The 26,746-nt window shown below is 44.3% G+C and overlaps 1 protein-coding gene across 1 annotated transcript in view; it reads right to left on the bottom strand.

Moving 5' to 3' along the window:
- Nucleotides 1-26,746, bottom strand: part of LOC145410008 (organic cation transporter protein-like) — a 139,763-nt gene that overhangs the window by 89,992 nt on the left and 23,025 nt on the right. The window contains exon 4 of the mRNA XM_080280218.1: nucleotides 10,542-10,800. Within this exon, the coding sequence (XP_080136344.1) occupies nucleotides 10,542-10,800 (259 nt within the window). The remainder of the gene's footprint in view (nucleotides 1-10,541; nucleotides 10,801-26,746) is intronic.

Raw genomic sequence — 26,746 nt, 5'->3', positions numbered from 1 at the left:
AAATTTAAGTGTTGCACATTAACTTTTCCCAAGTTTATATAAGTTTCCAAAGCCAAAACAAAGAAGGTTAGTTACGTTAAATTTCTTTTCTACTTAGTCTTTTCTCCCAACTTGAAAACCTTAACACAACACACCGTTTTTTTCACTGCACAACACTCAAAATTCCCGTGTGGTCTAGTGGAGAAGTTCTTGCTGTTTATTCACTGTCAGAGCCCGAGAGTATCACTGGCAGGCGTCCAAGGGGTGCATCGGTGGGTAGTGGTGATGGCGTACCGACTACAGAAGACTCTGAAGACAGCCGCAAACTCACGTCGAGCGGTGACTCCACTGTAGCTGATGTGCTGGGCTGTGGCTCGGAGCATGAGGGCCTGTCTTGGGGAGGCAACGGAGTGGAACCAGGGCTTGGCACAGCGGGGGTCACGGGCCTGAAAAAACTGTCAATCGTTGACTGACGCAAGGACCGACGATTCTGGCGATTGATGATGCGCTGCCGGAAAGCACGCACTTCCTCCACGAGTCCCAAGGGCCCCATCTCCCTGTCGCAGTCCGGGTGTTCCAGGTAGTCTAGATGTTCCCGGAGTGCGCTCAGCTTGGGGATGGCTGGAGTAGTGTCCTGCTGGGCGGAGTCTGCATCATCATCGCCTTCGTCGTCGGAATCTTCAAGTTCGGGACTGACACCAGCAACCGAAGACGCGATCTCGATATCAGACAACGTCTGATACCCAGGATCGCCCTCGTCGTCGTCCAACCACTCACGAACATCGTCCACATCAACATCGTCGCCGTGTGTACGTAGCCGTGCATGGAAGTCATCCACGTCAAACCCTAGGAAATCGTACTCCACATCTGTTCCGAGAAGCAGACGAGACCAACCATTTTCAAGAGTTTTCACAGGGACTTCCTTCCATGCACTAGCCCAGTTGTACAGCGCAGACTTGATGTTGTAGCGGCGAAGGTTTTCCAAAGTCCGCTTGCCTCGAGTGTCACGTCCTTCCCTGCGCTCGTCCTCGTCCTCGAGAACCACCATCACCTCGTCCAGGAACTTCCGACGGTACAGGCGCTTTGTTGCCACGATCACTCCTTGGTCCATTGGTTGAATGAGAGCAGTCGTATTAGGTGGCAGAAACATGCACCTAATACGGCCATTCTCAGCAACCAAGTCCTTGTCGCACGGGTGGGCAGGTGCATTGTCGAGGAGAAGGAGAGCCTTTACCTGGTCGCGAGGAATTCCCAGTGTCTTCGTCTGGTAATGTATGACCTCCTTGACGAAGTGATGGTGAAGCCAGTCTTTGAAAATCACAGCTGTGAACCATGCTTTCAAAGAATGGTACCATACGACAGGAAGGACATCCATCACCCCACGAAGGCACCGAGGCTGCTTTGCACGGCCAACAATAACGGGCTTAAGCCGGTGCATGCCGTTAGCATTGGCACAACACAAAGCAGATATCCGTTCCTTAGAAAGCTTGCGGCCAGGTACACGCTTCTCCGTCTCATCGGCGAGAGTGTTCGTTGGCACCGAGCGATAGAATAGGCCAGTTTCGTCAGCGTTATAGACTTGACCGAGAGTGAGGCCCTCCCTGTCGATCAAGCCTTTCACCTTGTGCCGAAACTCGTCCACTCCATCTTCGTTAGCGTCCAATGCTTCGCCATGTGCTTTACGGTTAGTAAGGCCATGTCGCAACTTGAACGCGAAGAGCCAACCCTCGGATGCCTTGAAGTCTAGGGCGTCGTGAAGCCTTGCAAACTTCTCAGCAGCAGCCTTCAGCTCCGTTCCACGTACCATCACACCAGCTGCACGTTGCTGTCGATACCAAATCAACGTGGAGCGGTCGATCTCTGCATACTTGGGAGTAAACATAACCTTCCTCTCCACGTTGCGTTTGCTTCTCGACGAGAAGTCAGCCGTGTACTGCATGAGCTTGTCTCGGGAACGCTTGATATCAAACAAAGTCGACCGGGCCAGGTTGAACTCGCGGAGAATGCGAGAGGAAGACCAACCCGCATCAACCTTCTCCAATATCTCCCGTTTCTTCTCCAGAGTCAACACCACTCTCTTCCTTTTCTCAGGAGGCGGGGCCATCATCACACACACTAAGAGTAGGGCAGAGAGCAGCAGGAGGCCTTGCAGCAAGTACGGCACCACCACAAAAGCGAGCACGTGGGCAGCCATGACGAAGAGCGTAGGTCTTGTCGCGGTGAGAGACAGGCGGGAAGTGGGGAGGATGCAGCGGCGCTCTATCGGACGTCGGAGGAATGACGAACCAAAACAATGCTCTCACGCTGGCGCGCGCGGCAAGTTCAAATTACGGACGGCAAAAAATCGATTTTTTTTCCAATTTTTTTGGATTTTCGGACCATTTTGGGAATGTTTGATCCCAGGACGATAAGGTTCGGTTAGTGGGGATGTTCGGTTATTGGGCGTCCGGATATTAGGAGTGATTACTGTATATATATATATATATATATATATATATATATATATATATATATATATATATATATATATATATATATATATATATATATATATATATCATCGTCATCATACGGACCTCCTTTCCCACCCTAGGGCAGGGTGAGAAGTAGCCATGTCCAGACAGCCCACATATGCCTAGTCCAATGGGCCACGCTTCCATTGACTCATCATTCAAGCCCCCGGAATCCTGGCTCTATCGGATACGCCAAAAACATTCACCACACTCTGTAGCTTCACATAAATGTATCTGGTGGAGCCAATCCGGATGCTGCCACGTTAAACAGGGGTGCCAGATCCCTGACCCTGCACTTCTTCTCACAATATTCATTCATCCAGCTCGATCTCTTGTCAGTTCCCTATCCTCACCGACTTAAAAACCTCTCTTCCTCATACACTCATCCACAATATCTCTCCACCGTCTCCTTGGTCTGCCTCGCCTCCTCCCCCCTTCAAGTTTGCTGAAATATACAGTACCTTTTTCACCACTCTATTGTTATCCATTCTCTCCACAGTCAACCGACTTCTTCACTCCACATCTTTCACGAATCACATTATTTCTTATCCTATCCACCCTCTGTAATCCACATACATTTCTCAGCAGTCCCATCTCCACTGCTCTCACTCTTGACTTTTCATTTTCATGCCACACCATAGTCTCACATCCATGTGTTAAAGATGGCACTAATACTCCTTCGTGTATACCTCGTACAGCTGCAACACTCAAGCCTCTGTTTCTTATCAAGGCCTTCATTGCACCAGTTACTTTTCTTCCTTGTGTCACTCACTCTACTTTCCACTTCTTTTGCACATTTTCCCCTCTTTTCTATCACTGTACCCAGGTATTTGAACTCTCTAACCAATTCCAGTCTCTTTATTCATGTAACATCGCACTACGAGTCATCTTCTCTCTCAATAACCATCACTGTACTCTTTTCTACATTTATTCTCAAGGCACGACGCTCACAGACATCAGCAAAACTCTGATCTAGCCTACTAAGTTCTTGTCCGGTATTTGCAAATAATACTGCATCATCAGGATACAACAACTTCGAGATATTCCATCACCGTTAGTTACCAACGCCATCCCTCTCCATTACTTGTGTTTTTACTTCTCTCATCACCACATCCATATATATATTGAACAACCATGGTGACATCACACAACCTTGCCCCACGCCCACACCAATCGTGAAAAATTCACTGAGATGCCCATTAACCCTTACGCATGCTTCACTACTATCATAAAAACTCTTGACGGCACCTAACAGCTTACCATCTACACCGTACATGCGCAAAACTTTCGACAGTCCTTCTCCGTCCACTTTGTTGTGTGCATTTTCCAGATCCATGAATGACATAAACACCTTATGATTCTTCTCACAAACCTTCTCTGCTATCTGTCTCACTGCAGATATTTGATCCACACATCCTGTGCCACTCCCAAATCCACCCTGTTCACCACTCACTAGGACTTCTGATATCTCTCTTACTTTCTCTCTAATTCTCCCATATACCCTCCCAACCACACTCAATAAACTTCTGTCACGAAAATTCTTGCACTTATTTCGCTCACCTTTATTTTTGTGTAGGAGTACAATCACTGTCTTTTTCCACTCTGCTGGTACAGTTTCACTCATTCATGCCTTCTTACATATTTCCAACAAGCACCTCATTCCACTCTCTCCACTACACTTAATCATCTCTGCATCCATCTCATCAACCCCAGCTGGTTTCCCATTTTTCAGCCGCTTCACAGCACTCTTCACTTGTCCGAGTGCCACGTCTCCTGGCATTGCATTCCTTCTCTGCACACCCCACAAACCAATCATGTTTACAGCCGCTCTGCTCTCTCTATTCCCATTCATCAGGCTTTCAAAATATTCTTTCCATCCGGTCCTTACTTCATCCCCATAGGTTAATAATAATCTACCATCTACATCCTTCACACCATCACATTTCTTTCCGCTGTCACTTGTACATTTCCATCTCTTTCCAGAAAAAAAACTCCTATTTTCAGAGTAGTTTGCAATCATTTTTCTTCCTAGATCATCGTTTACCTCCTCCTTTTTTCTCTTCACTAGTCTGTTTACCTGCCTCTTGCTTTCAGTATATTCAGTTCTTATTTCAACTGAACCCTTGTCCTGTAACCACTTTAGTCACTTCTTCCTTTTTCCTCCACCGCTCTCTTAACCTCATCATCTCACCAAGTCATACCTTTTTTCTTTGTTGTTACTCTTGCATCACCACACACTGCATTAGCAATCCTAACTAGGCAATCTCAGTATGCACTCCACAGGCTGTCCAGAACCATTTCTTTCCAGTTCACTGATTCTAACTCCCCCTCTACTTTGGTCCTGTAATGATCTGCGTGTCACTGAATGTTGAGACGTTCTACAGTAAGCGGGGGAGAATCATAGAAGATCCTCCCCTTTCTGATGCTGATAATGACACCTGCAGTGATTTATCTTATGTTAATGACTGTGATTCACAAATTCCTTATGGAAGTGATGATGATATTGAGAAAAGTAGTAATAATGTGAGTGACAATGTGAGAGATAATTTGTAAATCATCCAGGGGTTTTATAAATATAAATGCCAGTCTTGTATATGTTCTGAACGTAGATTCAGCCTAATTTTTGGTGTTATTTTCCTGATAGTGTGTGTGTTTTTTGTATGGTGCTATAACTGATAATACATTTATTTTAGTATCTTAAAAGCATGGAGTAGGTGAGAATGAGACGGCAAAAGAAGGAGTGTGTATAGTTGTGAGTAAAAGATGGAAGAAGAACATAAGAGAGTATGGATCAGTTGGGTCAAGGATTGTGTGGGTAAGATTGAAAGTTGGAATAGAAATGTGGACGATTGTGTGCGTGTATGCGCCAAAGCAACATCGTGCAAGCAGAGTGAGAGAAGAGTTCTGGACAAATGTGGAAGTGTGCATGGAAAAGTTTGGAAGGAATGAGAGAGTGTTTTTGGTCGGTGATATGAATGGTAAAGTAGGGAATGTGAAGGTGGATGGAATAGTTGGTGAGTGGGGTGTGCCTGCAGAGATAGATGAGAATGGTAGTGCGTTAGTGGACAAATGTGCTGGGAGGGGGTTGGTGATAGCCAATACCCTCTTCAGACATAAAGTGATCCACAGGTATACATGGCGAGTGATGAGAAGGGTGGGTGGTGAACTGAATGAAACGAAGGCAATGATTGATCATGTGTGTGTGGATGAAAGGATGCGAAGATGTGTAATGGATGCACGAGCTTATAGAGGTTGGGGGAGTGGACTTTCTGACCACAACTTGGTGGTGGCCAGAATCAAGATCCAAATAAGATGGAGAAATAGAAGAAGGGAAGGACGGGAAGGAGTATTTGCAAGGAAAGTGGAAAGATTACAAGAGGATGAAAAAAAGGCAGAATATAAAAGAGAAATGGAGGAACGATTGGGCAAATATGAATTGGAGCAGATGGAGAACGTGGAAGGTGTGTGCAGGATATTCACAGAAGAAATATGTGCAGCATGTGATGTGGTGTCTGGGATGAAAAGAAGACAAAGGAGGGTGCAAGGAACAGCTTGGTGGAATGAAGAGGTGAGACAGGCTGTGGCACAAAAGAAGAAAGCATACAACGAATGGATGAGAAATAGGGGAGTGGAAGAAGTTGAGAGGTGGATGAGAGAGTTATATGTAGAAAAAGAGAGGTGAAAAGATTAGTAAGAGAGAGTAAGAAGAGGGTGGATGAGGAGTTTGGAAGGAATTTGAGTGTAAAGTGGAGGGACTGCAAGAAAATGTTCTGGAAAGAGATGAAGAGAGTAAGACAGGGCGGAAGTGAAGTTAGCAGGGGAGTGAAAGATAAAAATGGTAAATTACTAGTGGAGAAGGGAGAAAAAGTGAGCAGATGGAGAGAACACTTTAAGGAATCGTTGAACATAGAGGATGGAAGGAATGCGAGTATAAGTGGCTGGGGAATGGCTGGGAGAAGGAGGGAGGTGAGAAGACAGGAAGAAATCAGTAAGGTAGAAGTTGTGGAAGAAATGAAGAAAGTTAAATTGGGGAAAGCCCCAGGAATTGATGGAGTGTGTGGTGAAATGCTGAAGCATGGGGGAAAGACAGTAGTAGAATGGATGTGGAAGATGTGCAGATTGGCCTGGGAGGAAGGTTGAGTTCCGGAGGATTGGAAGTCAGGTATAATTATTTCCTTGTACAAAGGAAAAAGGGAAAAAGAAGTGTGTGGTAATCATTGGGGCATTTGTCTTCTTAGTATAACAGGAAAAGTGTATGGTAGGATACTTGTTGACAGAGTTATAGAAAGAACAGAGGAATTAGTTGGAGAAGAACAGGGAGGCTTTAGGAAGGGAAGAGGTTGTGTAGATCAGATATTCATTCTTAGATCTTTAGTGGAGAAGTTTCTAGAGAAGGGAAAGAAGTTGTATGCAACTTTCATGGATTTGGAGAAAGAATATGACAGGGTGGATAGACAAGGATTGTGGAAAGTATTAAGAATATATGGAGTAGATGGGAAGTTGTTGAATGCTGTGAAGAGTATGTATGATGGTGCTAAGGCCGCAGTGTGCGTGGATGGTGAATTGAGTGAATTTTTCTCTTTGAAGGTTGGGTTGAAACAGGGATGTGTCATGTCTCCATGGTTGTTCAATCTGTACATGGATCGGGTAATAAAAGAGGTACACGGTAGGGTAATGGTTGTTGGAGTGGCCCTGGTGAGAGAGGGTAGTGTTTGGAAACTCCCTGTACTGTTGTTTGCAGATGATATTGTGTTGTTGAGTGAAGACGAAGGGGAGCTGCAGGGCTTGGTGGATGAGTTTAGGAGTGTATAAGAAACGGAATCTAAAGGTGAATGTAGGGAAGAGTAAAGTGATGGCCTTTAAGAGAGGTGAAGTGAGTGACTGTACAGCGAGGTTGGATGGTGAGGAATTGGAAAATGTGAGTACGTTTAATTACTTGGGTAGTGTGATGACTAAGGATGGAGGTTTTAGGGGGTGAAGTACTTGAAAGGGTACAGCAGGGAAGAAAGGTTGCTGGTTCCTTGAAAGCAGTAATAAGAAACAGGGAAGTGAAATGGAAGTGAAAAAGTTACTACATGACAGTATTGTGATACCAACTCTAATGTATGGAAGTGAAGCTTAGACGTTGTTGGAAGGACACAAGTTAAGAATGAGGGCAGTGGAAATGAGTTATTTAAGAGGAGCCTGTGGAGTCACATGGAGAGACAGGCTGACGAATGAGGATATAAAGAAGCGTTGTGGTGTGGATGTGGATGTGATAGGAAGCGTTAGGAGGAACACACTGAGGTGGTTTGGCCATGTGGAGAGGATGGAGGGTGAAAGACTGAAGAAGAGAGTGTATGTGAGTGAGGTGGAGGGGGGGGGGAGAAAGAGGGGGAGGCCGAGGATGAGATGGAGGGATGGGGTGGAGAGGTATATGAGAGAAGGGGGTGTGAGTTGGGAGCAGGGCAGTGAAATGGTGAGGGACAGGGCGACGTGGAGGCGATTTGTTTGTGGCCACCCCGAACGGGTTTGCTGTGTCTGGCAATAGATAGATAGATAGAAAAGCATGGTGAATGAATAAGAATGATGTAACCTAATAATGTATACCATATTATTCATTACATCCGCAAACTTTCAAAAATTTTGAAGAAATTGATAACAATTTTACATTCATTAAAAAACACAAAATAAAACATAAAAGGGGCACGTGATGGATTGGCTCCACGTGCCGTGTCCTGGGCAACATATGCACAAAATTTAACATCTGTAATTCTGTTCATATGGGAGAAATCCACCAATTAATTTGGGGTCTTTCAAGACCCCACATGGAGTTCTGGGTTTCGTTTCCCACCTGGCGTACGAAGGGCTAGACTGCACGAGTAACAGTGTTACCGTGAACCGTTCCTCGTGCAGTTCAATAAAACTTGGAATGACAACCTCAGCACTTCTTCCTAAGCAACTTATTTTGCGCACTGGATCCTAAAATTCTCTAGGATATTCTTTACTTCGTTCTAAAATCAATATAGTTAGCAGGAATAACATACAAGAGGATACTGATGTGCAATACGCAAAATGAATTGCTTGGGAAGAAGTGTTACGAAACCACCCGAAGCCACTTAGAATACGTTATTAGAGGCCATATAATAAGTGCCACAGGAAGTTTCATTGCACCTCTTCCTCAGTGATTTAGCTTCCATAATTAATGTTTTTCCTCTTGTACATTATTGTAACAAACTACGAGTATGTCGGTACGAAAGAATACTTTAATGACACAAAAAAGAATATGGAGATGTAGCAGGCATAATAAATCCCTAAGATAAAGGTGCTACTATCATTCCAGTGCCACCTAGGCCAGTATAATCGTTGGTTAAGGAGCTCCCTAACACCTCTCTTACTGATACGGCCAGTTAATTTCGTCTTGTACGTCGTTTGTGAAGAGTATGGAGATATTAGAATGATTTATGAAACACAGAAGATGGCAAGGTGCAATATGCAAAACAAGAAGCGGCGTCAAGGCAAAACAAACCCGTCCCCGGCAGTCATTATAGTGTTGAAGTATAAACGCAACATGATATCTAGACAACGATGTCACATATCAAATATGGAGTAAATCGGGTGAAAATTGACGATTTTATGCCGTTTTGAAATCATAGGCCCGACCAACCTGACATTGACCCCCCTACCGCTAACTGGAGGGTGATTCCCCCCCCCCCCCCGATGTTAAAGGATGCAGATTTGACAGACCCACCTTTAGGTTTTGCTTTCATGTCGGTATGGCGAATTTGAAAGGAGTTATGGCGAAAAAAGAAAAACTATTTTTTTTTTACATTTTTTTGAGCCCACAGTTTGGGCCTTGGCCCAGTTTGGCCAAAACTTTAAGGTACAGCATGAGCCTTGGCCCAGTATGGTAAAAAAAATTAAGCTGGTAATCACAAGGTCATGAGCCATCATCCCTGTAATTTTAGTCAAAATCGCACCAGTAGTTTTCGTGTAAAGTTGTTAATAGACAGACAGACAGACAGACAGACAGACAAACAAAAAACAATCAGACAAACCGAGTGAAACCAATACCCGTCCCCGAGCCCCTCCGGGACGGGAACGGGTAACAAATCGTTTAGGAAAATGTGTTTGGTAGCATCCTTAACCAACGAGAATACGGGCCTAGGTGGCACTGGAATATTGGTAGCACCTTTTTTCAGTATGGAACCCTGGCTACTGTTTCTCTGCAGCTAGAACAACAGTTGCCTCCAGTTGTAAGTACTACAGGGGCTGATGTGGTGGAGGTCTTACGTAGCACCAGCGTATGTGTTCGCCTCTCATCCCTACTGAAGTCTAGCCACAATAATGGGGTGGTTCTAACACAACAGACGGGACGCGGGAACAAATACATTATGCCCTTACACCCTTTTTAATGTAACTTGGCCTAAACTTGCCATCTCATCATCTTGGATGCTGAGTTGCAGCAAAAGAGTAACATTAGAATATGATGCTAGTCACGAAGAGTGCTATCGAAGGGATGTAGAGTTATAACTTTATCTTTTTCTGTCACTTAGCAACATGCAGTAATCAGCAAAGGGGCGAAAATCTGGACCAAAGTAAGGTATAAATGTATTGTGCCGCATAAACCTTCAACACAGCCTCCCATGTAGTACTTATAAGTGAATGTGACGGTACGAGTAGAAGTGGAGTAGAAACTAAGGCATTTTGCAGGGGGGTCATATTCTGAGTGGTTTCAGATATTTCGTAGCATCTCTTCCACAGGGATTCACTCTGCGCATGTGTACCGCAGTAACCTCAGCTGCTTACTGATACAAACTACGTAGATGTTGAAATGAAATACATACCACAGAAGAGAATGCTCACGTGCTATGTGCAGAATAAATTGCTCAGGAAGAGGTGATACGGAACCTCCTTTGCCATTTGCAAAACAGCCTTGACACTTTAGTGAGAGAAACTGAAATATACTGAAAAAAAGGAATATTGTGATAATATTCTGATAACATGAGAGAGACAGAGAGAGAGAGATTAGCAGTAGCTGTAGCCTCAGTAATAATAGTTATGACTCACAGAGGATGTAGGCAACAATGTAGTGGGTGGCATGTGTCATCCCCACTACAAACCTCAGGATGGAAAAACTGGTTAAAGAGGAAGCCATAGCAGAGGCAATTCCGGCGGTGCCCCCGACCAGATTACTGAAGACAATGATAGGCAGGCGGCCCCACCGATCAGACGCCCAACCCAGCACAGGGGAGCCAAGCACCGAGCCCGCAAAGAATAGCGACTGGGCCATCGTGGGCTTCCAATCCTCCTCACACACCCACCCAAGCTGGTCAGAGGAGAAGCCAAAATGTTGACTTAGATATATATTTCTCATAATCCCGTGAAGTCGGCAACTTTTTCTTTTTTTAATACTCCGGTTGCTGAGTGATATGGGTAATATTTTTTTTTATCAGTGTGCGCACGTGCGCGTGAGAACAAAATAACGTAAACAGTTTTTACCCAGTTTTAATTAAACTTGGTGGAAGGGTTGAAAGTCAGATACGGAATATAAATTACCTATTTACTTTTTGAGAATAACAGGAAAAATGTCAACATCATAGGGCTTGCTCAAAATTTGGCATTGCAAGGTGAACTTAAATGGTTTTTATCCGATATAGACAAATCTTGGTGGAAAGGTTAAAGGTATGACATGAACTAATGGATTCGATTTTGAGAATAATCAATCAAAGTTTAAGGGCACAGGACAAGATAAAAATTCAATCTGTTTGACTATGGGCGAACAAAGTATAAAACTGAAACAGTTTTGATATGCACTGAAATCAAATTATGTTAAGTAGTCAGGATCGGCCGTGGGGTTGACATCAATTTTGAGAATAAATAGTTAGGGGTCAAGTTCATATGATTTGGTGAACTTAGTTTTAAGCCGATTAAAACCAGATTTTGAGGAGACGTTCAGGGTAAGGCAAGGATAAGGGTGTTCGATTTTTAGAATAATCATAGGTAAAAAAAAAAAAAACGGAAGTTCAAAGGTCAAGGTCAACCTACAAGGTCAACTCAGATAGTTCTGATTCGATTTGAATCATGTTTTGTGCATGGGCTGAAGCTCAGGCATCAATGAAATAGTCTGATTTTGAGAGAAATCAGTTGGTTTCAATCACTGGGCAGAGACAAATGTTCGAACCTTTGACTAATTGTTTGCTCACGGGTGTTCCACTCTCTGAGTTGTTCTCCATGTAGCTAGAATCTGTCCATCTTGCAGCTAAAGTACTGTCAGGCTTAGGAGTTTGCGTCCACTAAAAGCACTGCAGCATGATGCACATATAAAATCACGGACAGGTATTGTGAATAATTTCCTTCCTAGTGAAATACTTCTCTCTTTAATATTATCATTTTCAACTTTCCCACTATCCCATTTTCTCAGCCATGTTGACATGACACACTCCAGCTGCATTCCATGAGCCTGAGTGAAGTAATGTACAAGAACATCTGAAATGACGTACAACCTACCGTACATAATGTTTTCGGTATTTTTATTGTCAGTTTATTATTTATACCATACTAGCAGAGGTACCTGGCGTTGCCAGGCCAAAAAGGCAAATACTTTAATCCTCTTTGTTCTAGTCCGGTCTTTCTTTCTACTCCAGAAAGATCATGTATGTCTTATGCTTCTGAAGAGGGATTAGAAGAGGTCCAGGAACTTGCTATTTCAGCTTACACAAACTACCGCACAGTATTTGTGCACACTTACTATTACCGGTGACCTAAAATGACCTCCAATCAGTGACCTCAAATGACCTCGGAGGTCATCCTCACATAGTCTATGTCCGAACTGGAGGTTATGTGAGTCTCCATGCCAAAAATTGAGCTGCTAGGTTTAGTCGTTCAAGCGTGTACTACCGGTGACCTCAAATGACCTGAGAGGTCATCCTCACTTAGCAATGTCTGAACTAGAGGTGTTGTGAGTCTTCATGTGAAAAATTGGACTGCTGGGTCCAGTCGTTTGAGTGTGTATTACCAGTGACCTCAAATGACCTTGGAGGTCAAATTCACATAGCCTATGTCCGAACTGGTGGTCATGCGAGTCTCCATGCCAAAAATTGGGCTGCAAGGGTACCTGGCGTTGCCCGGGCCAAAAATGGCGAACACTCTACTGGTGACTTAAATGATCCAGACCTGAATTTGGGCCCTCTAAAGCCATCCTTGGGTTACCCTGATTCAAAATATATATGGGTCTCTGGCCCTTAGTTTGCACGTGATTGAAGGGCAAACAAACAAACAACGCTGCTTTTTTTATATATTATATAGATGCATCTTCCACGTCTAAAAGCTAGAAACAACGCCTTATCTAAATTCAAAAGAATTTTTCTTTCATGCATTTTGCAACACAAAACTGATACCACTTAATATTTTCTTCCTTTACCGGTCCTTTTTTTACACACTGACTCTTCAGTAACAGCAGTTGTATATATATAAAAAAAAAAAAAAAAAACATAAACCAAACCCTAGAAGACCGCTGAAAAGTGTTGGATGATAGAGCGTGAAAAGGGTGGGGGAATGGAATCTCGGACCATCACTTAGTGATGGTCAAGGTAAGGCTGCAAAGAAAATGGGTGAAGAGACGAAGGGGAAGACAGGAGGAAGCAGCTCCTGTGAAAAGAGAGGAGAAGTTGCAAGAGAGTGAGAAAATGGCAGTGTATAAGAGCATAGTGGAAGACAGATTGGGAAGGTATGAGTTAGAACAGATGGAATGGGTGGAAGAAGTATGCAGGATATTCACGGAAGAGATAGGCACAGCGTGCGAGGTGGTTTGTGGAGTGAGGAGGAGATGCAGGGGTGTGCAAGGGACAGCATGGTGGAATAATGAGGTGAAACGAGCTGTGGAACAAAAGAAGGCATATAGTGACTGGTTAGCAGGTACAGGTAGGGGAGATGAGAGAGAGAAGAGAGAGGTATATGTGCACAGAAGGGAGGTGAAGAGATTGGTGAAAGAGAATAAGAAGAGAGTGGATGCAGAGTTTGGGAGGAATCTGAGTGTGAAATGGAGGGAGAGTAAGAAATTTTTTTGGAAGGAGGTAAAGAAAGTAAGACAGTGTGAAAAGGGATATAGTAGGGAGTGAAAGATGGGAATAATAGATTGTTGGTGAAGAAGACAGAGAAAATGAGGAGATGGAAGGAGCACTTTGAATATTTGTTGAATGTAGAGAGTGAGAGCAGTGTGAGTATAAGTGGCTGGGGAATGGCTGGGAGAAGAAGAGATGAGAGGAGGGAGGAAGAGATCAGTAGGGCGGAAGTAGTTGAATCAGTAAAGAAGATCAAGATGGGAAAGGCCCCAGGAATTGATGGAGTGTGTGGTGAAATGCTGATGTATGGTGGTGAGATTGTTGTGGAGGGAATATGAAAGTTGTATAGACTGCCTTGGGAAGAGGGAAGGGTTCCATTTGACTGGAAATCAATTATAATTGTTCCTTTTTACAAAAGATTAGAAGAGAGGCAAAAGTATGTGGTAACCAGAGGGGTATATGCCTTAGACGGGTATTGCCTTCTTAGTGTGATTGGATAATATATGGTAGAATACTTATTGATAGGGTTAGGCATATAACAGAGGAGTTAGTTGGAAATGAACAAGGGGGAGTTAGGGAGGGAAAAGGGTGTGCAGATCAGATATTTCTTCTAAGATGTTTAGTGGAGAAGTATCTAGAGAAGGGAAAGAAGATGTAGGCTGCCTTCATGGACTTGGAGAAAGCATATAGCAGAGTAAATAGGCAAGGTTTATGGAAGGTATTAAGAATATATGGAGTGGAAGAAAATTTTATGAGTGCTGTGGAGAGTATGAACGAGGGAGCTAGGGCTACGGTGCAAGTGGATGGAGAGATGAGTGAGTTCTTTGAACTTAATGTGGGACTGAAACACGGATGTGAGATGTCTTCATGGCTGTTTAATATATTCATGGATGGGGTTGTAAAGGAGGTGCAAGGTAAGGCAGTGGATGTGGGGGTTGGTCAAATGAATGTGAGTGAGGTATGTAAGATTCCGGTGTTGCTGTTTGTTGATGATACAATATTGCTGAGGCAAATTGAATGGGAGTTGCAAGGTTTGGTGAATGAATTTCGGACAGCGTGTAGGAAGAGGAATATTAAAGTTAATGTAAACAAGAGTAAAGTTATGGTGTTTGAGAGGAAAGAAGTCACAGAATGCACAGTGAGGTTGGATAGTGAGGATATGGAGAATGTGAGTGCATTCAAGTACTTGGGTAGTGTGATGAGTAAAGATGGAAGTTTTGAGGAAGTGTTTGAAAGGGTACAGTAGGGAAGGAAGGTTGTGGGTTCACTGAAGACGGTGATGATAAACAGGGAGATTAGTGCAGAAGTTAAGAAGTCACTGCACGATATTATTGTGATCCCTACCCTGACGTATTGAAGCTAGGCGTGGACCTTGCTAGATGCGAACAAATCAAGAGTGAGAGCAGTGGAAATGAGTTACCGGAGAGGAGCATGTGGAGTGTCATGGAGGGAAAGGTTGACGAATAAAGAAGTGAGGGAACGTTGTGGGGTGGTAGTGGATGTGGTTGAGAAGATTAGGAGGAATACACTGAAGTGGTTTGGACATTTGGAGAGAATGGAGAATGAAAGACTAAAAGGGTGAATATAGGCGAGGTGGAAGGAGCGAGGGGGAGACCGAGGATGAGGTGGAAGGATGGAGTTGAGAGGTATATGAGGGAGGGGGGAGTGAGCTGGGGGGAGGGCAGTCATATGGTGGGTGACAGAACGACTTGGAGGCGTTTTGTCTGCGGTCATGCTTTGCGGGAGTAGGGCGTCGGGCTATAGATAGACAAATAGTTTTAATGCAACCACATCCACTTCACAAAGATGATCAATATTCGAACTCAGAGAGCACGTAACTCTTGTATATTATCGTTAGCTGCTCGTGTTTGAAGCAATTATTGAGTCTGTATAATAATTCAAAGTTTCTCGGGGGCGGTTGTAGCAAGAGATCTACCGGGAGAGATCCTAAAGAAGGTAGTGTTAAGCGAAACACCGAGAATTTAAACCGTTTAGATGTAGGAATACTAGTTGCACTGAAGGTAATATAAAGATCAGAGAATATCGGTCTATGAGTAAATAGGATATATTTTGGTTTTCGTTGCATTAGATTAGACATTTTAGCCAATCGCTGCATGTCATACCACTGTGAAATTGTCACATAAACTGCCTTTCTGTGGACTATACTTTTTCCCCCAAAGAACGAAATATGTCCGAATAACGCCAAATGCATTTCCTCTCTACAAGAACAGAAGACCAGAAGATCATTTTCTCTTGATTCATGGCATGCCTACCTTTTTTAAACAATCGTGAGTACTGCCTTAAACTGGTACCAGTCATTTCCCCCAAAGAGTCAGATGTTGCCAAAAAGGGTAAAATAATACAACCTTGCTCACTTGGTCACGTTCCACACTGTGATGTGATCCCCTATATCGTAAATCCATCTATCCTTCTATTGCCAGACACCTTGATCTCGTAAGGGGTGGCCACAAACAAATCGCCTCCATGTCGCCCTGTCCCCCGCCATTTCACCGCCCTGCTCCCAGCTCACATCCCCCTTTCTCATATATCTCTCCACTCCATCCCTCCATCTCATCCTTGGCCTCCCCTTCCCTTTCCCCCCTCTCCCACTCATTCACATACACTCCTCGTCAGTCTCTCGCTTTCCATCCTCTTCACATGGCCAAACCATCTCAATGTGTTTCTCCTAACGTTGCCAATCACATCGACATCCACAGCACAATGCTCCTTCACTTCGTCATGTGTCAGTCTATTTCTTTATGTGACTCCACATGCACCTTTCAAATAACTCATTTCCACTGCTCTCACTCTTGAGTTGTGTCCCTACAATATGGTCCAAGCTTCACTTCCATACAAAAGACTGGTATCACAGTACTGGCATGCAGTAACTTTTCCATTTCCATGCTCACTTCTCTGTTTCTTGTCATTTCTTTCAAAGAACCAGCAACCTTTCTTCCTTGTTGTACCCTTTCATACACCTCACCCTCCAAACTTCCATCGCTACTCATCACCCTACCCATGTATTTAGACGCACTCACATTTTCCATTTCCTCGTCATCCAACCTCACCGTACATTCAGTGACTTCATTTCTCTCGAAGACCATAACGTTAATCTTCCTTACATTCACCTTTCAGTTCTGTTTCCCACACACTCTCCCAAACTCATTCACCAAGACTTGCAGCTCCCCTTCGTCTTCACATAGCAACACAGTATCATCCGCAAACAACAGTACAGAAACTTTCCATAAACTGCCCTCTCTCATTAGGGCCACTCCAACATCCACTGCCCTACCTTGTGTCGCTTTTATAACCCCCATCCATATACAGATTGAAGAACCATGGAGACATGATATATCCCTGTTTCAATCCAACATTCAGACAGAGAAATTCAACCAGTTCATTATCCACATGCACTGCAGCCTGAGCACCATCATACATACTCGTCACGGCATTCAACAACTTTCCATTTACTCCATATATCTTAATACCGTTACGTTCTTGTCCCACACTGCCACAGGCTCCAACAGCAGTAATTCAGTATAGGAAGGATGTTGTAGAGTGAGTTGTTCTTCCTATGGTCAGCCTCTCGGTGTAAAGCACGCAAGATCAGCTGAGGCAAAAATAAACACTGGTCTCTTAAGTTCACTGTCTTTATTTTCCAAATAATTACACTTAATGCATACCAACTCTACTTCACTGTTTTCACATGTACCGGAGATAATCTTCAATAACTGCAACTACACTTAATCCTTGCCAACAACACTTCATTATTTTCACAAGTACCGAAGACATACAATCTTCACTGATACTGCACTACACTAAAACTGAACTAAAAACTGACTGAAACTGCTCTAGTCTCTTCCCCATCCTTATATAAGCTTCCTATATTCTAGAGTGGTCTACACTTTTTCACAGATCTCGTGCATTCTTGAATGGAGCAACGGTTACAACAGTTACCAACTGGGAGACATTCAAAACATGCCAGTGTTTTCTTACACTGCATAACACTCAAAATTATTTAGCACACAAACTTAAATTGAAATACATAATTTAACAATCACATAAATAAAACATTAAAGAGAAAATGAGCACAAAATTTAATGTAGAACTTACAAAATAACTGCTCTCACAAACAGCAGGCTAACTGGCAACTCTGACTCGTACCAGAACTATGAGAAACATTGAAAAACTTCCGGACTACCCAACTACCAAATCCCACTTGTTAACATTACCCCCTCCCTAGTCCTTTGTCATGCCGACAAAACTACACAATGTATAGAAACATAATCCTTAATTCAATGTAAACATTTAATTATACACAAAATAATCCTTCTATTTATCAGGTCTTCTTCTATGTTGCTTCTGACAATGTCCCTGCTCTTCCACACAGTCCACTCTTCTTGGAAGGTCTTGGTCCTCTTCGTGATGCACTTCTCTTGGGAAACTCACCATCCTCTTGCACATCAGCTCCTTGGTCCTCAACATCCTCGGCTGCAGGTAAGCATGATTCCAGCAGAACGACCCAGCTGTACTATCCTGGCCCATGGTACAGCCACAGACAATTCCCGTGTACCACTTTTGGGCTAGACTTCTTGCCTCCCCAAATCCGATATGTCACGTCTGATAGGAGGTCCAGCACAGTCTTAGGCCCCTCCCATGGGCTCTGCATCTTCGGTGACTGTCCCTTCTTTTGCTGAAGGTTGCATAACCAAACATGGTCGCCAACTATGAAGCTCATCTCATTAGTATTGGCATCAAATTTCCACTTCATCACTTCTCCTGAAAACTTAAAGGCTCCTCGCACTTCATAATGTACCCCAGCCAGCCTTTCCTGAAGATGCTTCTCATAGCTGGAGGTGTCTGTAGGCAGCTCATCAGGTGGTCTTCCCATTAACAAATCAACAGGTAAGCATAACTCATGGCCCAACATCAGTGTTGCAGGAGTGTAGCCAGCAGACTCATTGGATGCAGACCGATATGCCATCAACAATGCAGGTAATTTCTAGTCCCGTTCTGTTTGTCACTCTACACGGTACTTGGTCAGTTCTTGTCCTAGGGTCCAGTTGAAGTTCACCACCATCCCATCTGACTGTGGCCTTAGTGAGGTCGTCCTGGTCTTCTTGATCCCCAGTAACTTGCAGAACTCATGGAACACAGCACACTCGAAGTTTCTACCCTAGTATGAATGTAGCTCTTGTGGCATCCCAAAACGACAGAAAAACTGGTCAACCAACAACTGAGCAACAGTCACAGCTTCTTGATCAGGGATGGAATAGACTTCTGGTCACTTTGTGAAGTAGTCCATGGCTACACGTATACAATATACTGGTTTCCTCTTTCAGTGAGTGGCAGAGGTCCAGCAATGTCCACTATGACTCTTTCCATTGGTGCACCCACTTGGTACAGCTGGAAAGGGGTGGATCCACATTTCTTGGGTCCCTTCTTGGTACAGCATACATCACAGGCCTGACACCATCATTCAACGTCCTGACACATGCCAGTCTAGTAGAACCTCTGTTACAGCTGACTTAGAGTTTTCTTCACTCCCAGGTGCCCATTAGTGATCTGGTTATGGGACTCATCCAAGATCTTGGACCTCATCTTCTTCGGAACCACCAGTTGCCATTCTTGCTGAGGCCATCAGGTGTCTCCCACTGATGCTCCAGTAGTCCGTTGTTCAAACAAAGAAGGTCTCACTGACTCCAGTAGCTCTTGGTTACAGGGCTTAACCTGAAAACTTTTTCCCAAGATGGTCACACTGTATTCTGCTGCAGCCACTCTAGCACTGGTTGTAAATCGGCATCCTCCATCAGCATCTTCTTCAGGTCTTCTGTATCTGACGCTGGCCTCGTCACTGCAGTACGGTTGCATTTCTTGCTATGATCTTTCTTACTACACTGCCAGCACTCTGGGTCACCAGGCCAAAGACTCAGACTGTCAGCATTGCTATGTATCTGCCCAGGACAGTGCTGCACCTTATAATTGTGATGGTCTAGCTTCCCGAGCCAGCATGCCAGTTGTCCTTCCAGATTCTTTAACGTCTTCAGCCACTTGAATGCCACATGGTCTGTCCTGATAATGAAGTAGGACCCATACAAGTAGGGATGGAAGCAATCAAGGCTCTTCATCACTGCCAAGAGCTCCTTAGGGGTCACACAGCAGTTCTGCTCTGCTGGGCTGAGCTTCTTGCTGTAATATGCCACCACGAACTCCTTGTCACCCTTCTTCTGTGACATGACTCCACCAATACCATGGTCACTAGCATCACCGTTCGAGATAAATGGCTAACTCTAATCAGGGTATGGCAACACAGGAGAGCTTGCCAACGCCTGGTTGAGTTCACTGAAAGCCTTCTGAGTCACTGCTGTCCATGCAAACTTCTGCTTCTTCCTCAACAATTTGTGCAGTGCTATCATTGCAAAGTCCTTCACAAAAAGCTAGTAGCAGGTACATAAGCCCAGAGAACCGTTTAGTTCCTTCACACAAATTGCAACCGGGCAGTTTTCCACAGCTGTCACCTTCTCTGGATCAGTAGTGATGCTGCACTTGCCTGCAATGTGTCCCAGATACTTCACTTTCTTCTGAGACAAGCAGTACTTCTTGGGGTTCAGCTTGAAGTGCGTGGCTTGGATCCGGTTAAACACCTCCGGCAGCCTCTCCAATTCCTGGTCGAAAGTCTGTCAAAACACAATTATATCGTCCAGATTGCTGAGACCCATCTGCCAGTGCAGGCCTTCCAATACACAGTCCATGAGATTCTCAAAAGTAGCTGAGGCATTGCATAGGCCAAAAGGCATCACCTTAAACTGCCATAAACCACGCCCATATGAAAAGACTGTTTTCCCTTTGTCCTTCTCTTCTATCTTGACTAGTGGTATCCTGCCCTCGTGTCTAGTGTGGAGAACCACTTGATACCTGACAGAGCAGCCAGGGTGTCATCAATTCCTGGAGAGGGATATGCATCCTTCAATGTCACTTCATTCAGGGCTCGATAATCTACACAACACCTTACTGAACCATCCTTTTTCCTTACCAGAACCACTGCTGATGCCCAAGGACTGCTGGTTTTTTCTATTACTCCTTGACTTTGGAGATTCTCCATCACCTTCTCCATTTCTTGCTGTTGGGCCGGAGCCATCCTCCGTACTGGCTATTTAATCTGGCAGTGGTCCCAAGTGTCTATTCTATGCTCCACCAGAACAGTGCACCCCAGATTTAGGTCTCCTGTGGATAAGACATCAGCAAACTTCGTAAGCAGCTGCATCAACTTCAGCACTTGTGAGCCATCCAGACATTGGCAACTCCTTGAAAATAGGTCTTGTAAGTGGTTTGGCAGATGTCCATCTTCTTTGACAAAACTCCTTTTACAGGCCTTCCTCTGATGCCAATCAGGGTCCACCGCCTGGCACAGTCCCACAATTTCTCTCTCGTTTATCTTCTGTGGCTCAAGGAAGACACTGGCAGCCACTATGTCACGAATCAATTCGCGACATTTCCGTTTTGTGAGAAGCCACGAACTATTAGTGGAAAACTCACTGTGTATCGCTCAGCTAACCGTTTCTCCCTCCATTTCGGAGTATACTTTTCAAAACATTCGTCACTTTCAGAAGTGACCGATTTAATGCACGTCACTAAGTGCGCTACTGAGCGATACAATTGTTTCTTTATCGTTCGCCTCTGCTCGCCTAAACCGTTAGCCACGCCTTCTTCTGGTAGCTTGTGCGTCCTGCCTATACATTATTTGAATTCAGTCTTGTGTTTGCTGTGACGGAGAAAGGTTCTGTGCTCAGAAGTGGAGAGGTCAGCTAGCACCCCAAGCTCCACTAGCACAGTTAATCCCAGTACTCCCACCCCCCACTCCTCGGGTGATACATAGTATTCATCGACTGGTATTTCCTTTGTGTATTTCCTAGTTTTAAGAGTTTAGTTAAGGTGTTTTTCCTAGGCGTAAGTATTTAGCTATTGCGTGAGTGAGTGAGTGCGTCTCATTTAATTGATTTGAATTGTAACGTTAAATTTATTTTTGTGATTAATAAATTTAACAGTTCCTTTCTTGAGCTTAATGTAAGTAAACTCTTGTTTCATTTCTCCATAATTAAGCTTATTTCCCATATAGCTCCTAGCTTGCATAAACGTTTGCTTTCATAACTGGTACTTAGACCAGTCTTGTATTAACTTAAAATCCTTTGTGCCAGGAGTTAATGCATCAGCAAGAACCTGATGTTATTATTATTAGTATTAGTTATTTATTGTCAGGGGTGATGTAACTTTCTCCAGAGGCTAACAGTACAGTAAGTCAGCAATTGTGAGTAATTAGTCTCTGCTGTGTACTGTTGAGAAAGTTTTTGAATTCTCGTTCTTAGAGAATCGTTGCTTGATGTAGCAAGACAACCATTGTCTCTGCTCTTCAATATTATTGAATATTAATATCAATTTAAATAACATTTAAGCATATATTTCAAAATTACCGTGATATTATAAAAACCCCGTGACAATTGGCGACCTCATTCCAGGATATTAACTCCTAGCTCTAAAGCTATTCACGAGATAGTGCTCACTCATTCATATTTAGGTATTTATCATTAAAGTTTATAGGCACAAGCTTACTGGTGTTTACCTTTAATTTAGCAAGTGAATTTTGCTTTATTAATCAATAGAATACTTAACTCTAGTTTATTTTTGGTAACGCCAGACGATTTTATTCGCTCCTGGGAAGTCGTCGTACCATTGTGTTTATTATTGAGTCTTCCCAGTCATTTACATTTTTGATTTATTCTTTGCCAGTTAACTGGATAAGACTGGTCACCACTAGCTTGTGTCTGTACTCTTTACTTGTGTTTATTAGTATTCGTCGCTAAGCAGTCAGTACTCAATTTCGGTTTGCTTAATAAATTAGCGCCATGGCTACTACTGTATTTTTACAGGAAGCCAAAGATATGGGTCTTTCGGACCCAACCGAAATTAAAGAGTATATACTCTCACGGCATAATCAGGAGCAGCAGCGAGAATGATGCCCGTGAAGAGCGTAAGATTCAGCGCGAATGCGAGAGCGAGAACAACGCGAATACGAGCGAGAACAGTGTGAGGAACGTGAAAGAGAGCGTGCTTATGAACAAGAGCAGCGTGAGAAGAGCGCGAATACGAGCGGGAACAACGGGAATACGAGCGGGAACAACGAGAACACGAACGTGCCGAGCGAGAAGCACGAGAAAAACATGAACTTGAAGTGCTGAAGCTCAAGCGAGATTCCTTGGCTTCAGACACGTCTGCTGCAGTTGGTCCAAGCTCCACGAGCTTTCTCCCTGCACATGTCCTGGCGACCCCACGCATCAAGCTTCCTTCATACAAGGAAAGCGAGCGAATCGAGCCGTACATAGCTCGTTTTGAGGACATGGCAGACATGTATCAACTGGATGAGGCAGCTAAGCGGCTTCAGTTTCTTAGCCTATTTGAGGGCCCTGCCCTCGATATTCTCCACAGAATTCGTGGAGACAATCTCACATATGAGATGATGAAAGCTGCACTCATTAAGGCGTATGGTCTCACAGTAGACGACGCCAAAGTTCAGTTCATGCGAGCTTGTCTCCAAGACAAGGAGACAGCTGTTCAGTTCCTTGATCGTCTCACAGCTTACTTAAATGAGTGGATGGAGAAAGATGAAACTCCTTCCACGCGTGAGGGGATAATTGACCTTATGCTGCGTACACAGCTAGAGAGGTCGTGGCCTGCTGAGCTCATAGCACAGCTTAAGATCTGCCAGGTGAAAGATGCCAGCCAAATGGCAGAGAAGGCTGACGCATTTTTTACTGCATACGGGTATCAAACTCGTAAGCAAAACACCTGGAGCAGAAAAGATACTGCAAAGTCTGGGAAGCCGTCTCAGACTGAATCCCAGCACCAAGGTCATTCTCAGAATAATGGCCAAGGTCCGAAACCGCAGCAGCAGGACCAGGGGCAAAATACACAGCAGCCTGCTTGGAAGCGGTACAACAAGCACCCCAACCAGCAGCAGTATCAGCCACGCAACCGACCGTCGGGACAAACTTTTTCACCACCAGCTCAAAAGAGGCAGGAAGCGAATGCAGCCTTCATTCCTCAGCAGCAGCCTGGTGGTCACGTCCCTACCAGTGTGGGTACTTCCCCACAGTTCACTAGTCCCACAGTGACAGTGAACCCCCCTCCACAGATGGCCAATGTTCCATCTTCCCAATATAACCCTCAAGGCACAATGTTTGCCACATCAATTCAGCAGCCTCATGAGTGGCTAGCTGCTTCCTCCACAGGCCCTCCCACAGGTGACAGTACCTTCCTTGTTCAGCCAGGGTTTGTGGGAGGCATTCCTGTGAAGGACCTGAGAGACAATGGTTCCTCAGGTTGCTCTGTTAAGCAGAGTTTGGTTCGGCCTGAACAGTATACAGGTCGACAAATCCATGCAAAGCTTATTGATGGATCAGTGAGATTGTTCCCTGAGGCATGTATCCAGGTGGCATCTCCATTTTATACTGGTACGACACTTGCAGTTGTCATGCCAGAGCCTCTATTTGACCTTATAGTAGGCAATATTATTGGAGTCAAGGATAGTTGCTCCGATGATGACGCTACTCAGACTTCGGCTGCTGCGGTAACACGAGCCATGACTGAGGCTCCAGACTGTGTCACCCCAGTGATCATTGAATCGCCGCAAGATCTGATGTGTAGTCAACTTGTTGTGCAAGAACAACATTCTGACCCGACACTTGCTACCGTGCGGAACAAACAAAAGGGTCGAGTGATTAAGTATTCACGGGGAGGTCGAGCCAAGTTCCTTCGTAAACAAGGACGGCTCTACCGTGAGTCACGAACACCCGAGGGCGAGGTTCAACTGCAGTTTGTCGTTCCCGCCAAGTACCGCCTAGCAGTGTTACAATGGGGTCATTGTTCAGTCTCAGGAGGTCACATGGGCAAAAGGAAGACCCAGGGCCGTATCCGAGCTGACTTTTTCTGGCCAGGGATGGGACGGGACATAGATAGTTTTGTCCGTTCTTGCAGTGTGTGCCAAAGTATCGCCACTACTCAGGGACATGCCCTTCCTGTGCCATTTATAACCACACCTGTAATCTCTGAGTCAGTTGAGAGACAGGGTAGTGGTGAAGTGGGTGCAGACCTGACGTCTCGCCCATTGGCCCCACAGGACAAAATATGTCCAGGGCCTGTACATACATATTATGTACCGTAAGTTAAGAGGGAAGTTGAGAGGCGACTTGAGGCTATGGAAGACCCAAGTTTGCATAAGGATTCTCAGCTTCCCGGTACTAATAGAAGTACCGTAAGTTAAGGGGGAAGTTGAGAGGCGACTTGAGGCTATGGAAGACCCAAGTTTGCATAAGGATTCTCAGCTTCCCGGTACTAATATAAGTACTGTAGGTTAAGGGGGAAGTTCGTGAACTCCGCGAGGCGACTTGAGGCTATGGAAGACCCAAGTTTGCACAAGGATTCTCAGCTTCCCGGTACTAATTAAGTATTGTACTGTTATAAGTACTGTAGGTTAAGGGGGGAAGTTTGAGAGAGAACTCCACAGAGGCGACTTGAGGCTATGGAAGACCCAAGTTTGCACAAGGATTCTCAGCTTCCCGATATTAATATAAGTACTGTAGGTTAAGGGGGAAGTTCGAGAACTCCGCGAGGCGACTTGAGGCTATGGAAGACCCAAGTTTGCACAAGGATTCTCAGCTTCCCGGTACTAATTAAGTATTGTACTGTTATAAGTACTGTAGGTTAAGGGGGGAAGTTTGAGAGAGAACTCCACAGAGGCGACTTGAGGCTATGGAAGACCCAAGTTTGCACAAGGATTCTCAGCTTCCCGATATTAATATAAGTACTGTAGGTTAAGGCACAGGTTGAGGACCCGTGTGCAGTTCGAGGCTATGGAAGACCCGAGTTTGCACAGGGATTCTCAACTTGCCGACCATAATCGTGTGCTATAATTAATGGCGACCTCGAATGTACGTCGTAGCACTGACTGCTAGGCAGAGAGAGTAATTGTAACATGATAAAATTTTGTCTCATTGACACTTTTGATGCTCCACCTCAATTGGTTTTGCAGGTTCAGCAATGGGTGTAGCAGTTTTGCTGTGCGGACCAGCTGATCGTCTGCCGCACGCTGCCGCCTCTTCTCCTCTGCCTTCGTCGTCGCCATATTATTTACTGTGTCATTTTACACGTAGGTACAGTTACACTACAACTGTCACACCTACACCGTGTATTACATACACCACGCTACACAACAATTAGTTGTCAGTGTAAATGTAGCGAATTTTCGCTCAGTTTGACCCGAGTACAGGATTTTCACCGTCGTCACGGAGTTTTTCCCTCAAGCTTGCTTCTATTAACGTAAATACGAGTTTTTTTTCGCTCACTGGCGACTGCGACTTTCTCCTGTAGCAGGATAGCACACACATCACAGTGTGAATCTTGTGTGAATGACTTAGGATGTATACATATATATATATATATCCACAAATTTTTTCCCATAAGGAAAAAATTTAATTTTGTAGGGGCGTAATGTCACGAATCAATTCGCAACATTTCCGTTTTGTGAGAAGCCACGAACTATTAGTGGAAAACTCACTGTGTATCGCTCAGCTAACCGTTTCTCCCTCCATTTCGGAGTATACTTTTCAAAACATTCGTCACTTTCAGAAGTGACCGATTTAATGCACGTCACTAAGTGCGCTACTGAGCGATACAATTGTTTCTTTATCGTTCGCCTCTGCTCGCCTAAACCGTTAGCCACGCCTTCTTCTGGTAGCTTGTGCGTCCTGCCTATACATTATTTGAATTCAGTCTTGTGTTTGCTGTGACGGAGAAAGGTTCTGTGCTCAGAAGTGGAGAGGTCAGCTAGCACCCCAAGCTCCACTAGCACAGTTAATCCCAGTAATCCAAACCCCCACTCCTCGGGTGATACATAGTATTCATCGACTGGTATTTCCTTTGTGTATTTCCTAGTTTTAAGAGTTTAGTTAAGGTGTTTTTCCTAGGCGTAAGTATTTAGCTATTGCGTGAGTGAGTGAGTGCGTCTCATTTAATTGATTTGAATTGTAACGTTAAATTTATTTTTTGTGATTAATAAATTTAACAGTTCCTTTCTTGAGCTTAATGTAAGTAAACTCTTGTTTCATTTCTCCATAATTAAGCTTATTTCCCATATAGCTCCTAGCTTGCATAAACGTTTGC

The sequence above is a fragment of the Coenobita brevimanus genome, chromosome 84 (genome assembly GCF_032717465.1).
Source record: "Coenobita brevimanus isolate Jiangsu-jjx chromosome 84, ASM3271746v2, whole genome shotgun sequence".
Classification (NCBI taxonomy): domain Eukaryota; kingdom Metazoa; phylum Arthropoda; class Malacostraca; order Decapoda; family Coenobitidae; genus Coenobita; species Coenobita brevimanus.
This window is presented reverse-complemented; position numbering and strand designations above follow the sequence as displayed.